The sequence below is a fragment of the Onychomys torridus genome, chromosome 4 (assembly GCF_903995425.1).
Source record: "Onychomys torridus chromosome 4, mOncTor1.1, whole genome shotgun sequence".
NCBI classification, from domain to species: domain Eukaryota; kingdom Metazoa; phylum Chordata; class Mammalia; order Rodentia; family Cricetidae; genus Onychomys; species Onychomys torridus.
Window position 1 is genome coordinate 138,509,874 of NC_050446.1, and position 19,451 is coordinate 138,529,324.

A 19,451-nucleotide genomic window follows, 5' to 3' on the forward strand; every position below is an offset into this window, starting at 1 on the left:
TGTCTGTTAGGTTATATGCACATTGATTGTAGAAGGCTAGAGGAGGGCGTTAGACCTCCTGTGGCTGGAGTTACAGGTGGTTGGTTGCCACCCAGCGGGGATCATCGAACTCAAGTCCTCTGGAAGAGCAGTAGGAGCTCTTAACTACTGAGCCCCAAGGCCGAAGATTTTCAAGCCAAAAAAAGAAGGAAAGCCGGGCAGTGGTGGCGCACGCCTGTAATCCCAGCGCTCGGGAGGCAAAGCCAGGTGGATCTCTGTGAGTTCGAGGCCAGCCTGGTCTACAGAGCGAGTTCCAGGACAGCTACACAGAGAAACCCTGTCTCCAACAACCTAAAAAAAAAATTAAAAAAAAAAAAAGCCCCCTTTACTACAAACACCTGCAACTTCCGAGGTTTCCCCCACCCGCCCCCCAACCTCAGCGCGCCTGCGTCTCCCACCGGGTGACGTCACGGCCCCGCCCCGCCCCGCCCCGCCCCCTCCTGGAGCGCGGAGCGGCCGAGCGGGCGGGCGGCCATTTTGTGAGGCGGCATCGGAGGTGCTGGCTGCAGAGGGCTCCGGGACGCCGTTCGGGCTGGGGCTGTCGGCCGCGGGGCGGAGGCACTCGCGCGGGGGGTAACTCGGGTCTGGGTTCTGGTGCCGCGCAAGCTCTCCCCGGTAAGACTCCCGCAGCCCCGGCACGGGCGGGGCTGTGTGGGGCTCGAGCCGCCTCCTTGGTGCCTCGGGGCGGGGCCTTCCCAGGCCTCGGAGCCCGCGGCCGCGAGCGCCCTACACAAAAGGGTCGCGGCAGGCGAGGCCGAGGGGGTCCTGGGGTGCCGCCTCCACTCCGCGGCCTCCGAGGATGCGAGAGGTGCGGCCGGCGTGCCGAAGTGGGAACGAGGCCGCAGCGGGGACGCCCCGGTGGTCCTGAGCGGCCAGTGGGCCCGCACTGGGTGGCCCCGCGGCCTGCGAACCCCCGGGGCGGGGGAGGACGATGAAGACGCCTGCACGCAGAGTGGGGAAGGTTTCTTAGGTTCAATCGGGGCCGAGGTTTTTAACTCCCCCGCTCTGCCCCGAAGCGAAGAGGCCCCAGTGGCCTATGACCGGCAATAGGGGACCACACTCGGGACACCTAGGAGGAGGAAGCTCTCCTGGAAAGCCAGGGACCGGCCACCTTCAGGGTCCGAAGGTGCAGGGGTTGCAGCGAGGTGCTTCCTAGGGAGTGTAGGGAATCTGGAGCCGTCCTGTAGCTGAGAAGGAGGAGGGGGTGAAGTCTCGAGAATTGTAGCAAGGATAGCACGTCCTTGGTCTCCAAATAGGGAAGGGGCTGCTCCCCGCAGCACCTTTACTGCACCTTTGGGGGAGGAGTTCCAGGGAGGAAGGAGAGTAGGTGCCTTAGATAGCTGTCTCAAGGTTGGCGGCGCTAGTTTGCAGCGGTGAAATGGATGGGAAGGCTTGGATCGACAGGTTAGTGATGTAGCGGTTTTGAGTCCGTTGGTAAGCCTGTGGACTCCAGTGTGTGTGTTTTATAGTGGAAAGTTTGAAGGACTCCCCAGGTAGTCTATTCCGGGATAATGCAGTGCAAAAGATTCATTCATTCTGGTAGCTAGTGTATGATAGAATTTCAGGCTGTGTTGCAGTATTCTGGGTCCTAAAGCCTTCTTGACTCCTAGGTTCACACAGATGACTGAATGTGTGCAGTTGGCAGGAATCATCTTATGTTCTTTAAGTTGATGCCAGTCTACATAACCTGGTGGGCAAAACTAGGATGGCTACTGAAGGGAGAGACTGCGTGGACTGTTCGTTCAGGTCTCTTGGATAGTTTGAAGTGTAAATTTTGGTGGACTTCAGTCTTAGAAACGAAAGTTGTTCGGGACCTTGTTAACCAGTGTATACTGTTCAAGTGTTAAAGAGCGTTTGCAGTTGGAAAACATTTCTACAAAAGTCTTTATTAAAATGAATAGAAATATAAAACTGAAGTTTTTGAAATTTGTTACTTTTGTTGAGACGGAGACTTGGATTTGATGGAACTTGTGTCTGGACCTTTTTCTAAGGCTATTAAAAATTGGAAGAACTGTTCACATAACTTTCCTAAGGTAATTGTTGAAGGAAATGAAATGTTTGTGTTTAGATGAATTCACAAGGCTTAGTGTGTATTGGATAGTTTATCAAAATATGTTACATTTTTATATCGACTTATGCTTGATTAAATGTTGGTCACTGTGGGTTGTAATGTATTATTTTAATTTTATGTTCAGATCTGTCAGGTGAATATGTGGGCGCATTAGAAACAACTGGCCGTTATTGTTCTAGACAGAAATACACGTTAGGCTTTTTTTACTCTCTTGTGACATGTTGAATGTTTTGATTGACTGCCTATTGAAAGTTTTGGACTTCTTGGTACTATTTTTGGGTGTAAAACTTCATATTTTACTTTCGTTTTATACTGTGGCCAAGATACTAGAATCCATGCTAGAATTGATAGTCATATTCCAGTTTGCAGAAAGCCACTCCACTGTTTGATTTGTGGAGGTCTGGTGGTTTTTTGTTCGTTCCTCATTGAAGATACGATCTTGTTAGATAGGTTAGGCTGCCATTGAACTATTTAGTAAGCCCCCGGAGTCACTGGGATAATAGTTGGCTAGCAATATTTAATTTGAATAAATGATTTCTTCTGAAAATGTTGTTAGTAATTGGTTGCACAATGTGTACTTTTAGAAATCTCTCTAAAATGGAGAATACAGTTTAAACCCTAAAGCCTAGTCTATTTTTTTTTCAATTGTATGGGTGTTCTGTCTACATGTATGTCTTGTTTCATGTTTATGCCTCGTGACATCAGAGGCCATAAGAGGGTGTCAGATCCCCTGGAACTGGAGTTATAGATGGTTGGGAGCTGCCATGTGGGTCCTGGGAATTGACCTGGGTGGAAGAGCAGCTAGTGATTTAACCACTGAGCAGTCTCACCAGTTCTAGTCTCCATTTTCTTAGTGAATAAAACTCATAAAAATGAATACTTGCTAAAAGTTTTAGGTTAGACTACACAGAAAAATAATTTCACTTGAAGTTCTAGTAGTTTCCCTACCAACCACCTATGGACCCTCTGGTTTGCAGAGTTTTTAAGTTCAAAGTCATAGTGAAAGTAGATGTGGTTAGTTAGGCTTGAAGCAATATTTTTGTTTTGAAGTATAAATGAATTAAAAAGGACATTTTTGTTGGTATCAGTAATAACAATATTAAAATCTTTTTGGTAGGAGGGGTGTTTTATTTCAAATGTCTTGATTTACTACTTCCTCTGAGTACTAAATGGAAAGTTAATGTGAAATTTCAGTATTATACATTTTTATCAGTGTCAGAAGAATGTATTCATAAGAATGGTCCCAGGATCTGAAATGTGTTTTATTTGGTGATGGGGGACAAACTCAAGGGGATGAAGTGTGGTTTCATGATGACTCTGATGCGATTACACTGCTGAAAACATTGTGCCTGTTGCAATAGAAACTTTGTTGCTGGTCTCTGAGGTGAACATTTAAGGGTTGCTGGGATTTTTTTGCATCTGAAGTATGTATCTCTGCTTTACCTGATTCCTGTAAAGAGTGATGCCTGGACAAAGTGGAACTCACTTCTCTGTGTTGGTTACCAAGAAGAGTGGAAAAGCTGGAGTTGAGTTCATACCTTTTCTTTGTAATGAAAGGGTTTATTGAGGACATTTGTTTACCTTGGAGTTTCCAATAATCAGAATGGCTGGTAACTAAAGTCTATCTTGTCATAATATGCAAGTACTTATAATTTATGTTTGTATCTAGTATCTGTTGTATAATGTTAGGAAATGAGGACTGGGGATTTAGCTCAGTGGTAGAGCGCTTGTCTAGCAAGTGCAAGGCCCTGGGTTCGGTCCTCAGCTCAAAAAAAGGGAAATGAAATGGAAAATAGATAAACAAGCTTGTTGTTTTAGTCTTTTGAACTATATCAATGGATCTGTGGCAAACCAGGGTCAATTTTCTCCTTTCCTGTCCCTGTACTTTATATATAGATACAATGTGCATGTTTATAAGAGTCTTTGTGTAGTCCAGTCCAACTTCTGACTCTCAGTCTTCTCCCTCTGCTTCCTAAGTGAGCATTGCATGTACACATTGTCTAGCTACAATACCTGTTTTTATTTATCTTTTTGAGACAGGGTCTCACTGTGTGGCCCTGGCTGTCCTGGAACTCCTGTAGACAAGGCCGGCCCCGAACTCCAGAGATCCACCTGGCTCTGTCTCCGAGCTTTGGGATTAAAGGCGCGTACCACCACATATGGCTCAATACTTTTTGTTTTGTTTTTTTTGCATAGAACTATTTCACTCGTGTCCTTCCAAAGTTCACCAGAGCTTCAGGTGAGTGGAATAGATTTTTTTTAGTTTGGGATCCTGTATTCAATTAGATACTAGCTGATATTTTAGCACACAGGAATAAGCAGGCTCTTGGAAAACAGGGCTCCTTCTGTTGTTTGTGGTCTTGGGGCTGGAGAGAAGGCTCAGCAGTTAATATATTCTTCCAGAAGACCAGGGTTCAGTTCCCAGAACTTACATGGCAACCCAGATCCATCTGTACCACCAGTTCCAGGGACTATGACACACTCCCAGTACTTTGTGCATGTGGTGTAGGCATGTAGGTAGAATATGCACACACATAAAGGAATAGAAATACTTTTTGAACTGATAAAAATGACTGGTCTGTACAGGGTGAGGAGTTGAAACGAAAGTGCTGTAGTTTGCAGTTTCCATTTGGCTCCTTGTGAAAGAAGAGCTGAAGTGCTGGTACCTAGCCCTGATGTGTACAGTTCTCCTTGGTAGGGGGGGTGCTTCAGATGGCATTTCTTGTGTGGGAATTGATTCTGTACTGTAAGTTGAACAGAAATTGACCGACACATTTGCTGAGATCAGCTGGGCTTTCAACATTCCTTGATGTAATAAGAATTTCCCTTATTGTTAATTACTTGGAACCTTGTATATATAGGGAGTTCCCTTTGGGCCTAACTGCTGACCTAAACTTCTCCATCTCAGAGTTGATGTGGGATGTCTTGTGTCTGAAAGGAAAGAAAAGCGTTAGGAACCTCATTTCCCTAATACGTGGGAGATAAGCTCCAGGCCCATACCCTGTGTGTTTTGTTCCTACCTTTTTTTAAAGGTTCATGTACTTATGTGTACAGTGTTATGCCTGCAGGCCAGAAGAGGGCGCCAGATCTCATGGATAGTTGTGAGCCACCCTGTGGTTGCTGGGAATTGAACTTAGGCAGGACCTCTGGGAGAGCAGCCAGTGCTCTTAACCACTGACCCATCTCTCCAGCCCCTCCTGCTTTGTTTTTTTGGATACAAGATTCTCATTATATCCTGCTATACCAGATATTTTGAATTAGTCTCCAATAGGTGCCAGATGTTTAGCAAAAAACAAAAACAAAAACTAGAAAATTACCCTGGTTTTGTAGCTCTTAGGGTTGAGCCTTTATGCAGTGAAAGATAAGTATTGTCATAATTGTTCTTGTTGCTTTATTTGAAGCAAACTGTGTTTTGTATTTCCCTAGTTGTAGAAACTGCTAGGTACAGCTTTTGGTTTTGTATTTTTTTGAGACAGGTTTCTCTGTATAACCCTGGGTGTCCTGGAACTCACTCGTAAAACAGGTTGGCCTCAAACTCAGAGATCTGCCTGCCTCATTCTCCCAAATGCTGAGATCAAAGATATATGCCACCACACCTGGCTTATATACAACTTTTAAATGAAGAGTTTAATTAGGATCTGTGAGATGGCAGTGAGTAAAGGTACTTAATGTCAATCTTGACCACCTCATTTTAATCTCAAAGACCCATATAGAAGGAAAGAATTGACTCCCAAAAGTTGTTCTCTGACCTTTACACACATGGGCTGTGGTTTTTCTTTTTTTTCTAAGACAGGGTTTCTTTGTCTAACAATCCTGGCTATCTTGGAACTCTGGTTTGTAGACCAGACTGGCCTGGAACTCATAGAGATCCACCTGCCTCTGCTTCCTGAGTGCTGGGATTAAAGGTGTGCACCACCACTGACTGGAGGCTGTGGCTTTTCTGACACACACAAATACAGGAAGGAAATAAATGTAATTAAATGAAGAGTTTTAAAAAATGTACAGCTGGCTAGGTTGTTCAGAAGGTAAAAGGCTCTTGCCACACAAGTCTGATGACCCGAATTTGGTCCCTGGAACCCACGTAAAGGTAGAAGGAAAGACTCAATTCCATAGAGTTGTTCTCTTACCTCCACACAGTTCTGTGTGTCACTTGTGCACACACACATATCATATACATGTACACAGTGATTTGACAAAGACTTACATTCAGTTAGGATCGATTTGTGCAGCATGCTAAAGATTAATATACTCTAGAATTTTAAAAGCTTGGCCTTTTTTTTTTTTTTTGGCAAAACTCACTGTTGTGTAATTAATATTTTAGGTTGCTAGAAAATGTTTGCTTTGTCCTTGCACAAGTTTAGAATAACATGATTTTTAAAATTTGTTTTATTTTTTTGGTGATTAAAAATTATTACTGTGGCTTACTTGATTCAAGGAATTTTAATAATGAGTATCATTCAGATAAGTAGTTTTATTGGTAATCTTAGTACCAGAGAGTGGCAGGGTTTTCTCATTCTCTGAAGTTAAAGATTGGTGTTTGACCTTGGTTCAGTGTGTGGAAGCATGAGGACCCTCAGAGTCCATGTAAAGGAAAAAGAGGTAGTGACATCTGTAATCTCAGTGTTCTTATGGGGAGATAGGTGGTAGAGACAGAGTCCTGGGAAATTCACAGGCCAGCTAGCCTGATGTATTACAGCAGAAAAAGAAAAGAAGCCCTTTCTCAAGGTAGAAGGCAAGTACTGGAACCCAAGATCCTCTTCTGACTTCCACAAGAACACAGATCCCCATCTCCACCCCCTCCCCCCAAGACAGGGTTTCTCTTTGTAGACCAGGCTGGCCTCAAACTCACAGAGATCCACATGCCTCTGCCTTCCAACTGCTGGATTAAAGGTGTGCGTCACCACCGCCTGACACATTTTTTTTAAAATCACTATTTTAAAAAGTGGTGCCTATATGTGCCTATAATGCCAGCATGGGCTATAGTGTGAGACCTTCTCCCAAAACAAACTTTGAGTGGGTCTTGGCGGCATGTACCTGTCTGTAATCTATCTAGCACTTGGGGAGTGGAGACAGGAGGATCAGTACTTAAGGCCAGTTTCAGTTACTGAGTTTGAGAATAGGTTGGACTGCCTGAGACTTGTCCTCAAAACAAAAACAACTAGTGTATTTGAGCTAGAAGGATTTCCAGCCTGATTTTTCTTGTAATAAAATAGATTTTATTTTTGATTTATTTACTTATTGGGTATACAGTGTTCTGCCTTCATGTATCCCTGCAGGCCAGAAGAGGGCACCAGATCTCATTACAGATGGTTGTGAGCCACCATGTGGTTGCTGGGAATTGAACTCAAGCCCTCTGTAAGAGCATTCAGTGCTCTTAACCTCTGAACCATCTCTCCAGCCCCTTCAGCCAGATTTAAAAAATATAATAGGGCTGGTAAGATGACTTAGTTCCAAGCCAGATGGTCTGATTTCCAGCTAACTTCCACATGCATTCTGTGGCATGTACACTTCTTTACACACACACACACACACACACACACACACACACACACACACACACACGTCCATACAGTAAAATGTTGAGTTGAGGATAGAGCTCAGTGGTAGACGGCGTGCCTAAAATATATTAGGCTTATATTCAATCTGGGACTGCTTGTAGCCCTCCTCCCAAAAAAGGTTAAAAATTAAAAGTACACTTTAAAATGACCTTTTAAATATAATTAGAGGGGCTGAAGAGAGGGCTCAGCAGTTAAGAGCACTGGCTGCTCTTTTAGAGGACCTGTCTTTGAATCCCAGCACCCGAATAGCGGCTTACAACTGTGTCTAACACCAGTCTCAGGGAATCTGAAGCCGCCTTCTGGCCTCTGGGCATTCACATGGTGCACAGACATAAATACAGAATATACCCGTACATATAAAAAAATTAAATAAAAAATAGTCATTTGGTTGTGAATTGTTAATAACTGGTTTGGAAGGAATTACTCTGAAAGATAAGTACCCTGCTACCCAGTTTGTGCTTGGGAAGTATTACTATATACTAAGACATTTGCTGGAGAAATATTTTGCTTTTGAGACAAGGATTTGCTGTTGGACTCGTTTGGACTTAGAACTAAGTATGCAGCCCAGGTTAGTCTCAGACTTAAGTAGTATTTCAGCTCCTGCTCTTGATACTGAGGTTACAGATATGCTTTAGGTGGCTTTTTAAACACATTTTTTTGAATTCTGTTAAAAGAAATCTCAGTATGTTGAATATAGTGGAATTAGTGCTGCTTAGAGATAACTTGCATTTCAGTTGTATTGTGACCTGTGATATTTTGATGCAAAAGTAATATATTTGAAAGAGTAATTGCAGTGGTTTCCGTGAGTATCCCTGACTCGATGACAGTTTGTCCAGGAATTGTTATTGTGCAGAATTGTTTTTCATCAGAAGTTTGGTGAGAATTTAGGAAAATAAGTTGAGGTTGGACATGTTAATAGACTTCTACGGAATTTTCTGGCTTGTATAAACATTAAGTGATAAAAAGCAATTAACATCTGAAGCTGAGCTTTAGTACTGTTTTTACATTTATTTTTTGACTATATGGCATATTCTTTATGCAAGTACCTGATGGCGTATTCTTGATAGAATGGTTCTCAGACTTGAAGGCAGTTAAATATGTGTGGGATTTTGGTATCTCTTTCCTTAAAAAAACAACAAAACTATGCATTCTTATGAAGTGCTCCGCTGGTTTCAGACTCTTCTTCGTAATGTACAGTTCAGTGTGGCCTGTGCCTGTTGTTTCCTGCATTGATTTTTGCCTCCATTTATTCTCTATTGCAGTCTAAAAGTTGGTTTTAATTGGTTGCCCACAGGATTGACTTGGCCTCTACCTCTTAAGAAAATACATCTCTTGTTTTACAAGGTAAGAGATTTTGATAGAAGGTTTATTTTTATACAAAATAAAGTGAGATACCTTATTAAGTAAGAAAGTAGATGTAGTAATGTGCGTGCGTGTGAGAGAAGCATGTCTGAGGGGTAGGGTGGGATGAACAGTTGCTTTCTTTGAGAGTCTGTGGTATTTATATGGATATATTTCTTATTGTTAGGTAGTGAGCATTATAGACGGATGGTAGATTCCAGTGCTGCTTGGTATGGTTATTTATATTTACTAGAAATACAACTGTAAATGTTAGGTAATAGTTTGTGGAGTATGAATTTTCACCTTAGCAATTGAATTGAACCTTTTGTTGAAGGGAAAAGCCAGACTCAAGGTAGGTTAGTAGCAGAATGACAGATGTCATTTCATATGTTTCAAAACCTGACAGTATTTCTTGTCAGATAGCTTTAGGAGCAAGTCTTGTACTCTGCTTGGTTTAATTCTCCAGCCCTTTTCCAGCTGGCAATCTTAGTCAGGGTATTAATAATCAGAATGTTTTCGTGGGTGCCTTGTACCAACTTTCAGTAAATCTCTTAACAGTATGGTTTAGAAACTTACTGTGAATGCCATTTAGGCTTGTGTTTAATCTCTGTTCTTGGGACCATTTCAAGTTCTCATTCTTCAGTTACAAACTGAAGTGTGTATCTTGTTCTCAGGTTGGAATACCTGGCTTACCTGTATGTTTCCCCCATAGAAAGCGATGGGACCTTTTTGAATATGAACAGGTGCCATCACAATTTGCACTTAAACATGTTTCAGATTCATTAAGGAATGAGAATTTGACTCAGTTATTTGGAAGTATTCTGATAAACTTTCATATTGTCTGCTAAATAGAAAACTGAGAGTCTATTGGTGATGATCTTTCTTTCTTTCTTTCTTTTTTTTTTTCCAGTTGTGTGTGTGTGCTTTGTGAGTGCTGGTTGGTGCTAGCAGTGACACACATGTGGAAGTCATAGGGCAGCTTGGGAGAGTCAATTGTCTGTTTCTACCATGTAGATCCCAGGGAGCCAACTCAGGTTGTTACTACCTGAGCCAGCTTACCAGCCCTCTTGTTGACTCTTTAGTTCATATCTGAAAAGCTTTACTCACCCACTCCCTCTGTTTTTAGTGTTTTATGATGGTCTTACAAATATTTTCTATTTGCTAGTCCATCATTCCTGATTAAATTTGAAGATTACTTTTATCTTTGTGTATAATTGTGTGAGAAAAACTATGAAGGAGTAGGGGATATAAGTCAGATGGTAGAGTGTTTGCTTAGCAAGTACAACTTGACTCAGTCCCCAGTATCACATAAACTGGGTATCAGGTAGCACATCCCAGCACTAGAGAGGTAAAGGCAAGAGGATCCAGAAGCTTAGGGTCATCAGACTATAATAGAATGTGATTTTAAATATACCATTTGGTTATGTTTGACTTTTAAAAAAAATTTCTTCAGGTATAGTAAACAGCGAGGTGGGGTTTTGTTTTTGTTTTTGGCTGCTCAAAAAGTGTTAAAATAGAACATATAGCCAGGAATGGTGGTATGCCTTTTAATGCCAGCACTCAGGAGGGAGAGCAGAGACAGATGGATCTCTCTGTGTTTGAGGACAGCCTCTTCTCCCTAGGTAGATATCTGAGGACAGCCTCTTCTCCCTAGGTAGATATCTGTCTGCCTCTGACTCCTGGATGCTGGGATTAAAGGTGTAGGCCACCACAGCCAAATTTGTCTGCCTCTGCCTCCCAAGTGCTGCCCTATTACTATTATTAAAGAATTATTTTATGTATATGAGTATTTTGCTATGTATATCTGTGTAATGCATGCGCCTGGTGCTCATGGAGGACAAAAGCAAGCATCAGACCTCCTGAACTGAGTCAAAGGTGGTTGTGAGCTACTAGGAGGGTGCTGGGCCTCAGTGTATCTGCAAGAGCAGTGAACACTTTTAGCTGCTGAGCCGTTGCTCCAGCGGAACCCTATTATTATTAGTTTACAATTATTTATTTGTGTGTGCGTGCGTGTGACTGAGGTGATTCTCTTAACTGTGTGGATCCTAGGGAAGGAACTCAAGCTGAGCCATCTCACTGAGCCCCCCTCCCCACCTCCTTTTATTTATTTTTGAGATAGGTTTTTGCTGTATAAGGAGATCAGTGAGCAACCAGAGATTCAGTAGGAATTAAATTGAGTTAGAGGTCCTAATAGTAAATTATACATTAATGTGTATAATCTGTGGTGTTGCTCTTGGATTCAAGATCCTCCTGCCTCAACCTCACAGTACTAGGATAATTGACATTCACCACCATACTGAGCTTTTGTGGAATTGGGGTGGTCCTAGAGCTTTATGAGTGCCAGGCAGACATTCTACTAACTGATCTATTTTGTTTATTTCTTTGAAACTATGAAGCCCTCACTGGCCTGGAACTCGGTGTAGAGCAGCATGGCTTCAAATTCAGAAATCTACCTCTCAAGTGCTGGGATTAAAGGGAGTTCTACCATGTCTGGCCCAAGTTGATTTTTGTTTGTTTTAAAAAAAAAAAATTTAATGCAAAATTAGGTAGAGTCACTAGACCTGAGTTTTGGTTAAATAGCCATGGTGAATAGTGGTGTGATAGGTTCCACTTTAGGGTGATAATTACAGGGTTAACTCAGATTTTGGCTATTCTGTTTAGTATTTCTTTGGGTTCTTTTGTTTGTTTGTTTTTTGAGACAGGGTTTCTCTGTAGCTTTGGAGGCTGTCCTGGAACTCGTTTTGTAGACCCCAGGCTGGCCTCGAACTCACAGAGATTCACCTGCCTCTGCCTCCTGAGTGTTGGAATTACAGGTGTGCGCCACCACCGCCCGGCTCTTTTTTCTTTTTTTAAAGATTTATTATGTATACAGTGTTCTGCCTGCATGCCAGAAGAGGGCGCCACATCTCATTACAGATGATTGTGAGCCACCATGTGGTTGCTGGGAATTGAACTCAGGACCTCAGGAAGTACAGCTAGTGCTCTTAACCGCTGAGCCATCTCTCCGGCCCCTTCTTTGGGTTCTTAATATGCTTATAGTAAACCTAGAAAGAGAAAGAGTGTGTGCATGTGGTTGCTGGGAATTGAACTCAGGACCTCAGGAAGAACAGCTAATGCTCTTAACCGCTGAGCCATCTCTCCGGCCCCTTCTTTGGGTTCTTAATATGCTTATAGTAAACCCAGAAAGAGAAAGAGTGTGTGCATGCATGTGTGTGTGTGTAAACGTGCACATATATATAAGCTGTGTCTACAGGCAAAGGCTGAGAGAGGATGTCAGGCACTTCATTGGAAATAGGCTGACAGTTTCAGATGTATGCATCCACACCCATGTGGATGCAGGGAGAGAACTCATGTTCTTACAGTTGTCCATACAGCAAGTGCTCTTATCCCCCTGAATCATCTCTGCAGCTCAAGATATTCTTTTGTTTTAATAAAATTATAAAATAAATGGAAATTTTTACTACAAAATAGGGAATCTGTTACTATTTGAGATTTCTGGTGCTAAGGATTGTACTCAGGGTCTTGTAAATGCTTTCACATTTGAGAAACAAACTTACTTTATTGTTAGGTATTTGTAATCCAGGAACATTCCAGTTTTTTTGTTTTTGTTTTTGTTTTTCTTTGAGATTGAGCCTTATAAGCTATCACTCCAATAACTATGAAATTGTAAAGTTTAAAAGGAAGATGTTAAGTCAGTTTTAAATATTAATTTTGATGCATCTTTTGCATAGATTTCCCCCTATAGATTTGTATGCATTTCTTTTAAATCTCACAGAGGGTTTAGTGCTCTGAATGATGTTTATGGTAACTTTATTATCCTATAGTTTTTCTTGAATCTTTTGAATCTTGGACTGAACTTCTTTATAATTGATTCCAGAATTAAAGCCTTTGGAAGTTGGAATTGTTCAGATATTTGAATGATCTAAATTAAAGACATTGTGATAGCTTGAGGGATAATATGGTAGCTGGTCATTCTTGCAACTAACAACTTGGTATAATAAAAGGAGTCTGACATGGCCGTTGCCTTTTCTCATCTGCAGGTGTGTGTGGTTTCAGCGCAGCATGGCTGTGGTCATCCGTTTGCAAGGTCTCCCAATTGTGGCGGGGACCATGGACATTCGCCACTTCTTCTCTGGATTGACCATCCCTGATGGGGGCGTGCATATTGTAGGGGGTGAACTGGGTGAGGCTTTCATCGTTTTTGCCACTGATGAAGATGCAAGGCTTGGTATGATGCGCACAGGTGGTACAATTAAAGGGTCAAAAGTAACACTATTATTGAGTAGTAAAACAGAAATGCAGAATATGATTGAACTGAGTCGTAGGCGTTTTGAAACTGCCAACTTAGACATACCACCAGCAAATGCTAGTAGATCAGGACCACCACCTAGCTCAGGGATGAGCAGCAGGGTAAACTTGCCGGCAACAGTACCCAACTTTAATAATCCTTCGCCAAGTGTAGTTACTGCTACTACTTCTGTTCATGAGAGCAACAAAAACATACAGACATTTTCCACAGCCAGCGTAGGAACTGCTCCTCCAAGTGTGGGGACTTCGTTTGGGAGTCCAACATTCAGCTCGACCATTCCAAGTACAGCTTCTCCAATGAACACAGTCCCACCACCACCAATTCCTCCAATCCCAGCGATGCCATCTTTGCCACCGCTGCCATCCATTCCCCCAATACCAGTTCCTCCTCCAGTACCAACATTGCCTCCTGTGCCTCCTGTTCCCCCCATTCCCCCAGTCCCTTCTGTGCCACCTATGACCCCATTGCCACCCATGTCAGGCATGCCACCCTTGAATCCACCACCTGTGGCACCTCTCCCCGCTGGAATGAATGGCTCTGGAGCACCTATGAGTCTGAACAATAATCTGAACCCTGTGTTTCTGGGTCCATTAAATCCTGTTAACCCTATCCAGATGAACTCTCAAAGCAGCGTGAAGTCACTTCCCATCAACCCTGATGATCTGTATGTGAGTGTGCATGGAATGCCCTTTTCAGCAATGGAAAATGATGTCAGAGAGTTTTTCCATGGGCTCCGAGTTGATGCAGTGCATTTGCTAAAAGATCATGTAGGTCGAAATAATGGGAATGGATTGGTTAAGTTTCTCTCCCCTCAAGATACATTTGAAGCTTTGAAACGGAATAGAATGCTGATGATTCAACGCTATGTGGAAGTCAGTCCTGCCACAGAGAGACAGTGGGTAGCTGCTGGAGGTCATATCACTTTTAAACAAAGTATGGGGTCTTCTGGACAAGCCCACCCCCCTCCTCAGACACTTCCAAGGTCAAAATCGCCCAGTGGGCAGAAAAGGTCACGGTCAAGATCACCACATGAGGCTGGTTTTTGTGTTTACTTAAAAGGGCTACCATTTGAAGCAGAAAACAAACATGTCATTGATTTTTTTAAGAAGTTGGATATTGTGGAAGATAGTATTTATATAGCTTATGGACCCAATGGGAAAGCAACTGGTGAAGGTTTTGTAGAATTCAGGAATGATGCTGACTATAAGGCTGCTCTGTGCCGTCACAAACAATACATGGGCAATCGCTTTATTCAAGTCCATCCAATTACTAAGAAAGGTATGCTAGAAAAGATAGATATGATTCGAAAACGACTTCAGAACTTGAGCTATGACCAGAGAGAAATGGTGTTAAATCCAGAGGGGGATGTCAGCTCTGCCAAAGTCTGTGCCCATATAACAAACATTCCATTCAGCATCACCAAGATGGACATTCTTCAGTTCCTAGAAGGAATCCCAGTGGATGAGAATGCTGTACATGTGCTTGTTGATAACAATGGGCAAGGTCTAGGGCAGGCGTTGGTTCAGTTTAAAACTGAAGATGATGCACGTAAATCTGAACACTTACACCGTAAAAAGCTGAATGGGAGAGAAGCTTTTGTTCATATAGTTACCTTAGAAGACATGCGGGAGATTGAGAAAAATCCCCCAGCCCAAGGAAAAAAGGGCTTAAAGATACCTGTTCCAGGTAATCCTGCAGTGCCAGTGATGCCTAGTGCAGGGATGCCCACTGCTGGAATTCCCACTGCTGGAATACCCGGTGCTGGGATGCCTGGTGCCGGAATGCCTGCTGCTGGAATGCACAGTGCTGGTATGCCTGCTGCTGGAATGCCTGGTGCTGCCATGCCCAGCGCCGGAATGCCTGGTGCTGGGATGCCCGGTGCCGGGATGCCCGGTGCAGGGATGCCTGGTGCCGGAATGCCTGGTGCAGGAATGCCCGGTGCCGGAATACCTGGTGCCGGAATGGCTGGTGCCGGAATACCTGGTCCTGCAATGCCTGGTCCAGCAATACCTGGTCCTGCAATGCCTGGTCCTACAATACCCGGTCCTGCAATACCCGGTCCCGCAATACCTGGTCCCGCAATACCTGGTCCCGCAATACCTGGTGCTGGCATCCCCACTGCAGGAGGAGAGGAGCATGTCTTCTTGACTGTAGGATCGAAGGAGGCCAATAATGGGCCGCCATTTAACTTCCCTGGTAATTTTGGTGGCCCGAATGCGTTTGGGCCACCACTTCCCCCTCCAGGATTAGGGGGTGCCTTTGGTGATGTTAGACCTGTTATGCCTTCAGTTGGAAACAGTGGTTTGCCTGGCCTAGGACTGGAAGTTCCAGGTTTTGGAGGTGCACCAAATAATTTAAGTGGGCCCTCAGGATTTGGGGGAATCCCTCAGAATTTTGGAAATGGCCCTGGTAGTTTAAGTGCTCCTCCTGGTTTTGGGAGTGGACCCCCTGGTCTTGGAAGTGTTCCTGGGCATTTGAGTGGGCCTCCAGCCTTTGGGCCTGGGCCCGGGCCTGGCCCAATACATATTGGGGGTCCTCCTGGCTTTGGAGCTAGCTCTGGAAAACCAGGACCTACAATAATTAAGGTGCAGAACATGCCCTTTACTGTATCTATTGATGAAATTTTAGATTTCTTTTATGGTTATCAGGTAATCCCAGGTTCAGTATGTTTAAAATACAATGAGAAAGGTATGCCTACAGGTGAAGCCATGGTGGCCTTTGAATCTCGGGATGAAGCCACGGCTGCTGTCATTGACTTAAATGATAGGCCAATAGGTTCAAGAAAGGTGAAGCTCGTTTTAGGGTAGCTGTTCACATCAGTTCTTTATAGGCTATATTTTCATGTTGCTGTGATTAATGCATCCAGATTGTTTTCCTAGTATTTCCAGGTTAGAACCTGTGGATTGTTTCAATTGCAGATAGATTGGTTTCTATAACACAGAGCATTGGTTGGCTGTTTACAACTCACAGAATAAACATTGCAATTTGTTACAGTAAAGCTTATCTGGAGAGAACACAAAAATAATTTTGGCATACCAGTAGGTAGAAACCATTTCTAAAACTCGATCATATATATAAAGCTTATCAAGGAATCTAGATTGGCTTTCTTTTATACCACGTGGGATGAAGAAAATAGAAACATGGGTAGAGCTCTCGTGGAGGGTGCTCTTGCCAGTTGCTGACAATTAGAAGTTGGCTACTTTTGCAATTTGATTTAAAGTTGGACATACTTGCTTTGTTTTAGGGTCAAAGCTTTGTCTAAAACCTTCATTTTTCTTTTAAAATTGAATAAAGTCTCTGTATCTGGATTCATTGTATGTACCTTTATTGCTTCTTGAGGGTTCTTGCTGTATAGACAGTCCTGCTTAAGATGTTGCCGCTTTATTTGCTTAATTGACTCACTTGTAATGGGTACAACTATTTTGTTGGTTTTTAATTAATTTCTAATATAAAAACTCCACACTTGGTTTGTGCTATATAACCCTGAACTTTGATTTCTAATGTCACACTTACGACTGTGTGGAATGACTTTTACCATAAAAATAAACTATGGAGTCCTCTACTGGCCTTTTTTGGTTTGACTGCCAAGTTTTATTAGTTTAGTGAGTTTAAAATTGTTAACATTGTTTGGATGGCAATGAAAACCAGAAACCACTTTAGTAATCAGTGTTTAGGTGTTTGATTTGAAGTCCTTTCTGTGATGGACTAATCTAGCAAATTGCTTTTGTCCCAATTTAGGTGACATTTTGGTGCAAAGGAATCCATAAGAAAGAGCATTCTATCTTGGAATTTAAAACTGAAGTTGAAATTGGTAGTTTTGTTAGCAGTAGTGTTGCAGAATGTAAGATCCCTAAGTTGGACTATAGGTTGATGTGCGTTTAATTCTGTTAACTTGGAGGCTTTTCGGTGTAGTTGTTGATCACGAGCCTGTTCACAAATACTCTTTATGCAGAGTCTGAGTACAGCTAGCAGAGGAGAATTGAGATCACTCCTGCCTTTCTATACTCTTTCCTTTTGGCAATTAGGGCACCACAGTAGAGGGCCACATAGACTTTGGCTAAATGTCCTTTTCATAAAAGTATTTGGTTTATCACATCTTATTCACTGACACTTAAGTCTCTGTCTAGTGTTTGTTTCTCATTTATAAATGCTTGAAAGCTGTTTCACATTAGCATAACATACAGAATTGGAGATTAATGAATAATCATGGGAAATAAATTTTATCTTTCACATGATCTTGCTTTCGTTTGAAACACACCAACATTATTTACAAGTCTGCATTTACTTTTAAAAGAGGCATTTCTTGTATATACTTATATTTGTATATATGTGTATATATGTAAATATACACATATATACATGTATATGCGCACAAACATGTATGTCTATACGTAGTGCCTTTTTGGTGTTCTAAGGCAGTGGAACACTGATACAGTTTCGTCGTGTAATTCTAGAGTTAAGAGTGGCAGCAGTTTCTTGTGTGATGGAGTTTGGAAAGCCTATTCACTACTACAGTCTTGGAGGGTTGATAGTATGGAGTTTTTGTTTAGGATTGCGCAGACTTTGAAAAGAAGTGGCTGCATTGTGAATCATTTCGTAACTCACAGATACAATTTGCTTGACAGATACTGCCTCAAAAAGCAATATGTTTATATGTGATGTTTTTTAAGTGATCATTTCTCATTCCAAAGACAATGTGAACACTTCAGAACTACCTGGGCATCTTATTTCAACTGCAGGCTATTTTGCTCATTGGAAAGCTATCTTTATTTTAGAAAAATTGGATGTTGAAAGGTGAAAATCTTTTCTCCTTTCTCACAATTTATTTTGGTTGTATATTCCTACACTCATTAAATAATTCATACACTCAATTACAACTATTTTGTGATTTCTACGTCTTAGATAAATGCTAAAAAGAAGAACTTGAATCTCACTGTTCATTAAATAAATTAAGAAAATAGTGTTGGTGTAGAAATCAGAGAGAATTGTGTTTTGCGTTCCCTTGGATCACAACAGTGCTTGTTGTGAAATGTAATTAAATGCTCTGCCCCCTGGAACTTCAGTTTTTGTATATCTGAGATTATTAACAGACTTAACTGCTAAGTATATTGTTTTATTTTGTTCTGGGCATTGAAGGTTTAGTTTTTGTTTTAATAACCATGAAATTGTGTTCAATGAAACTATTCATACCTCTCGACAGACAAATTTTCTCCAGAACTAGGTTTGGTATGGATTTGAATTTACATGATTCTTTTCATTTGTATGGCATGAAGGCTTTGTAAAGCGTTGATGCTTAAAGAGTGTTTGTAAACACTATCAAGGTATTCTCAATTTCATGTGTAAACTTTATTGTCTGTTTTCGGTGACTTTGACATTAATGGAAGAGAATCTTTTTCATTAGGTTTAATTTGTTTTCTCCTGAGTTTTTATTGGTGTTTATTTTTCTTTTGCTTTTAAAGGATTAGTAAAACCTACAAATGTATTTTATAAATAAGCAAATTTGTAAATTTTCTTGAACTTCAGCGACAGATTTAGTTCATAAGCATAATTTGGAGGTGTTTTCTGTGATAATACTAGTTTGGATGTACAATTATTAGTGGCTGTTTTGGGTTTTGTTTTAATGCAACAGTGTTAAGTGAAATGTAGTTCCTGCATTAGGAAATGTCAAATCTACAGATAGTAATATTCAGTGTAGTTAAGGTCAGTCTTGACCCGCTTGATGAAAATCTAGGAGTATGTACATAGATGGAAGTAAGCAAGCATATACAGTTTCGGGGGAAATGGTCACCTTGCACAAAAATAAGGAAACACTAAAGCTTACTCAATCCATTTTGCTGGATTCTGTGATTGTACAAGTGTGTGAAAATAAAATGCACTCAGTTTAAAGGCACTGGAAAAATGAGTGAAGAACATGTAAAATGACTCCTAGTCCATTTTGGGAGAAAGTTTCTGGCGGTGATCACTTTTCCCACTCACAATTGCCATGTGTAAATGATTTTCCTTCAGCTGTTTTATTGGCAGTTCTGTAGTCCAAACTTTAGAAACCCAGCACAGCTAAAAGGCTGTTGACAGTGTGACACATTGCCAGCACCTACTACTTTGGCACCATTAGCGGTTTTTTTGTTTATAAAGA

General features: G+C 41.8%; 1 protein-coding gene across 12 annotated transcripts in view; it reads left to right on the forward strand.

Moving 5' to 3' along the window:
- Positions 1 to 471: 471 nt before the first annotated feature.
- The window catches only part of Cpne1 (copine 1), a 39,348-nt gene continuing 20,368 nt past the window's right edge, over positions 472 to 19,451 (forward strand). The window contains exons 1-4 of one of the 12 annotated variants that reach the window (XM_036183346.1): positions 472 to 654; positions 4,307 to 4,349; positions 8,931 to 9,012; positions 13,050 to 15,004. In XM_036183346.1, coding sequence (XP_036039239.1) covers positions 13,072 to 15,004 — 1,933 coding nt within the window. In that variant the 5' untranslated portion in view covers positions 472 to 654; positions 4,307 to 4,349; positions 8,931 to 9,012; positions 13,050 to 13,071. Of the gene's footprint in view, positions 655 to 4,306; positions 4,350 to 8,930; positions 9,013 to 13,049; positions 16,627 to 19,451 lie in introns of those variants that run through there. The other 11 variants (XM_036183344.1, XM_036183343.1, XM_036183345.1 and 8 more) reach the window with 11 other exon arrangements.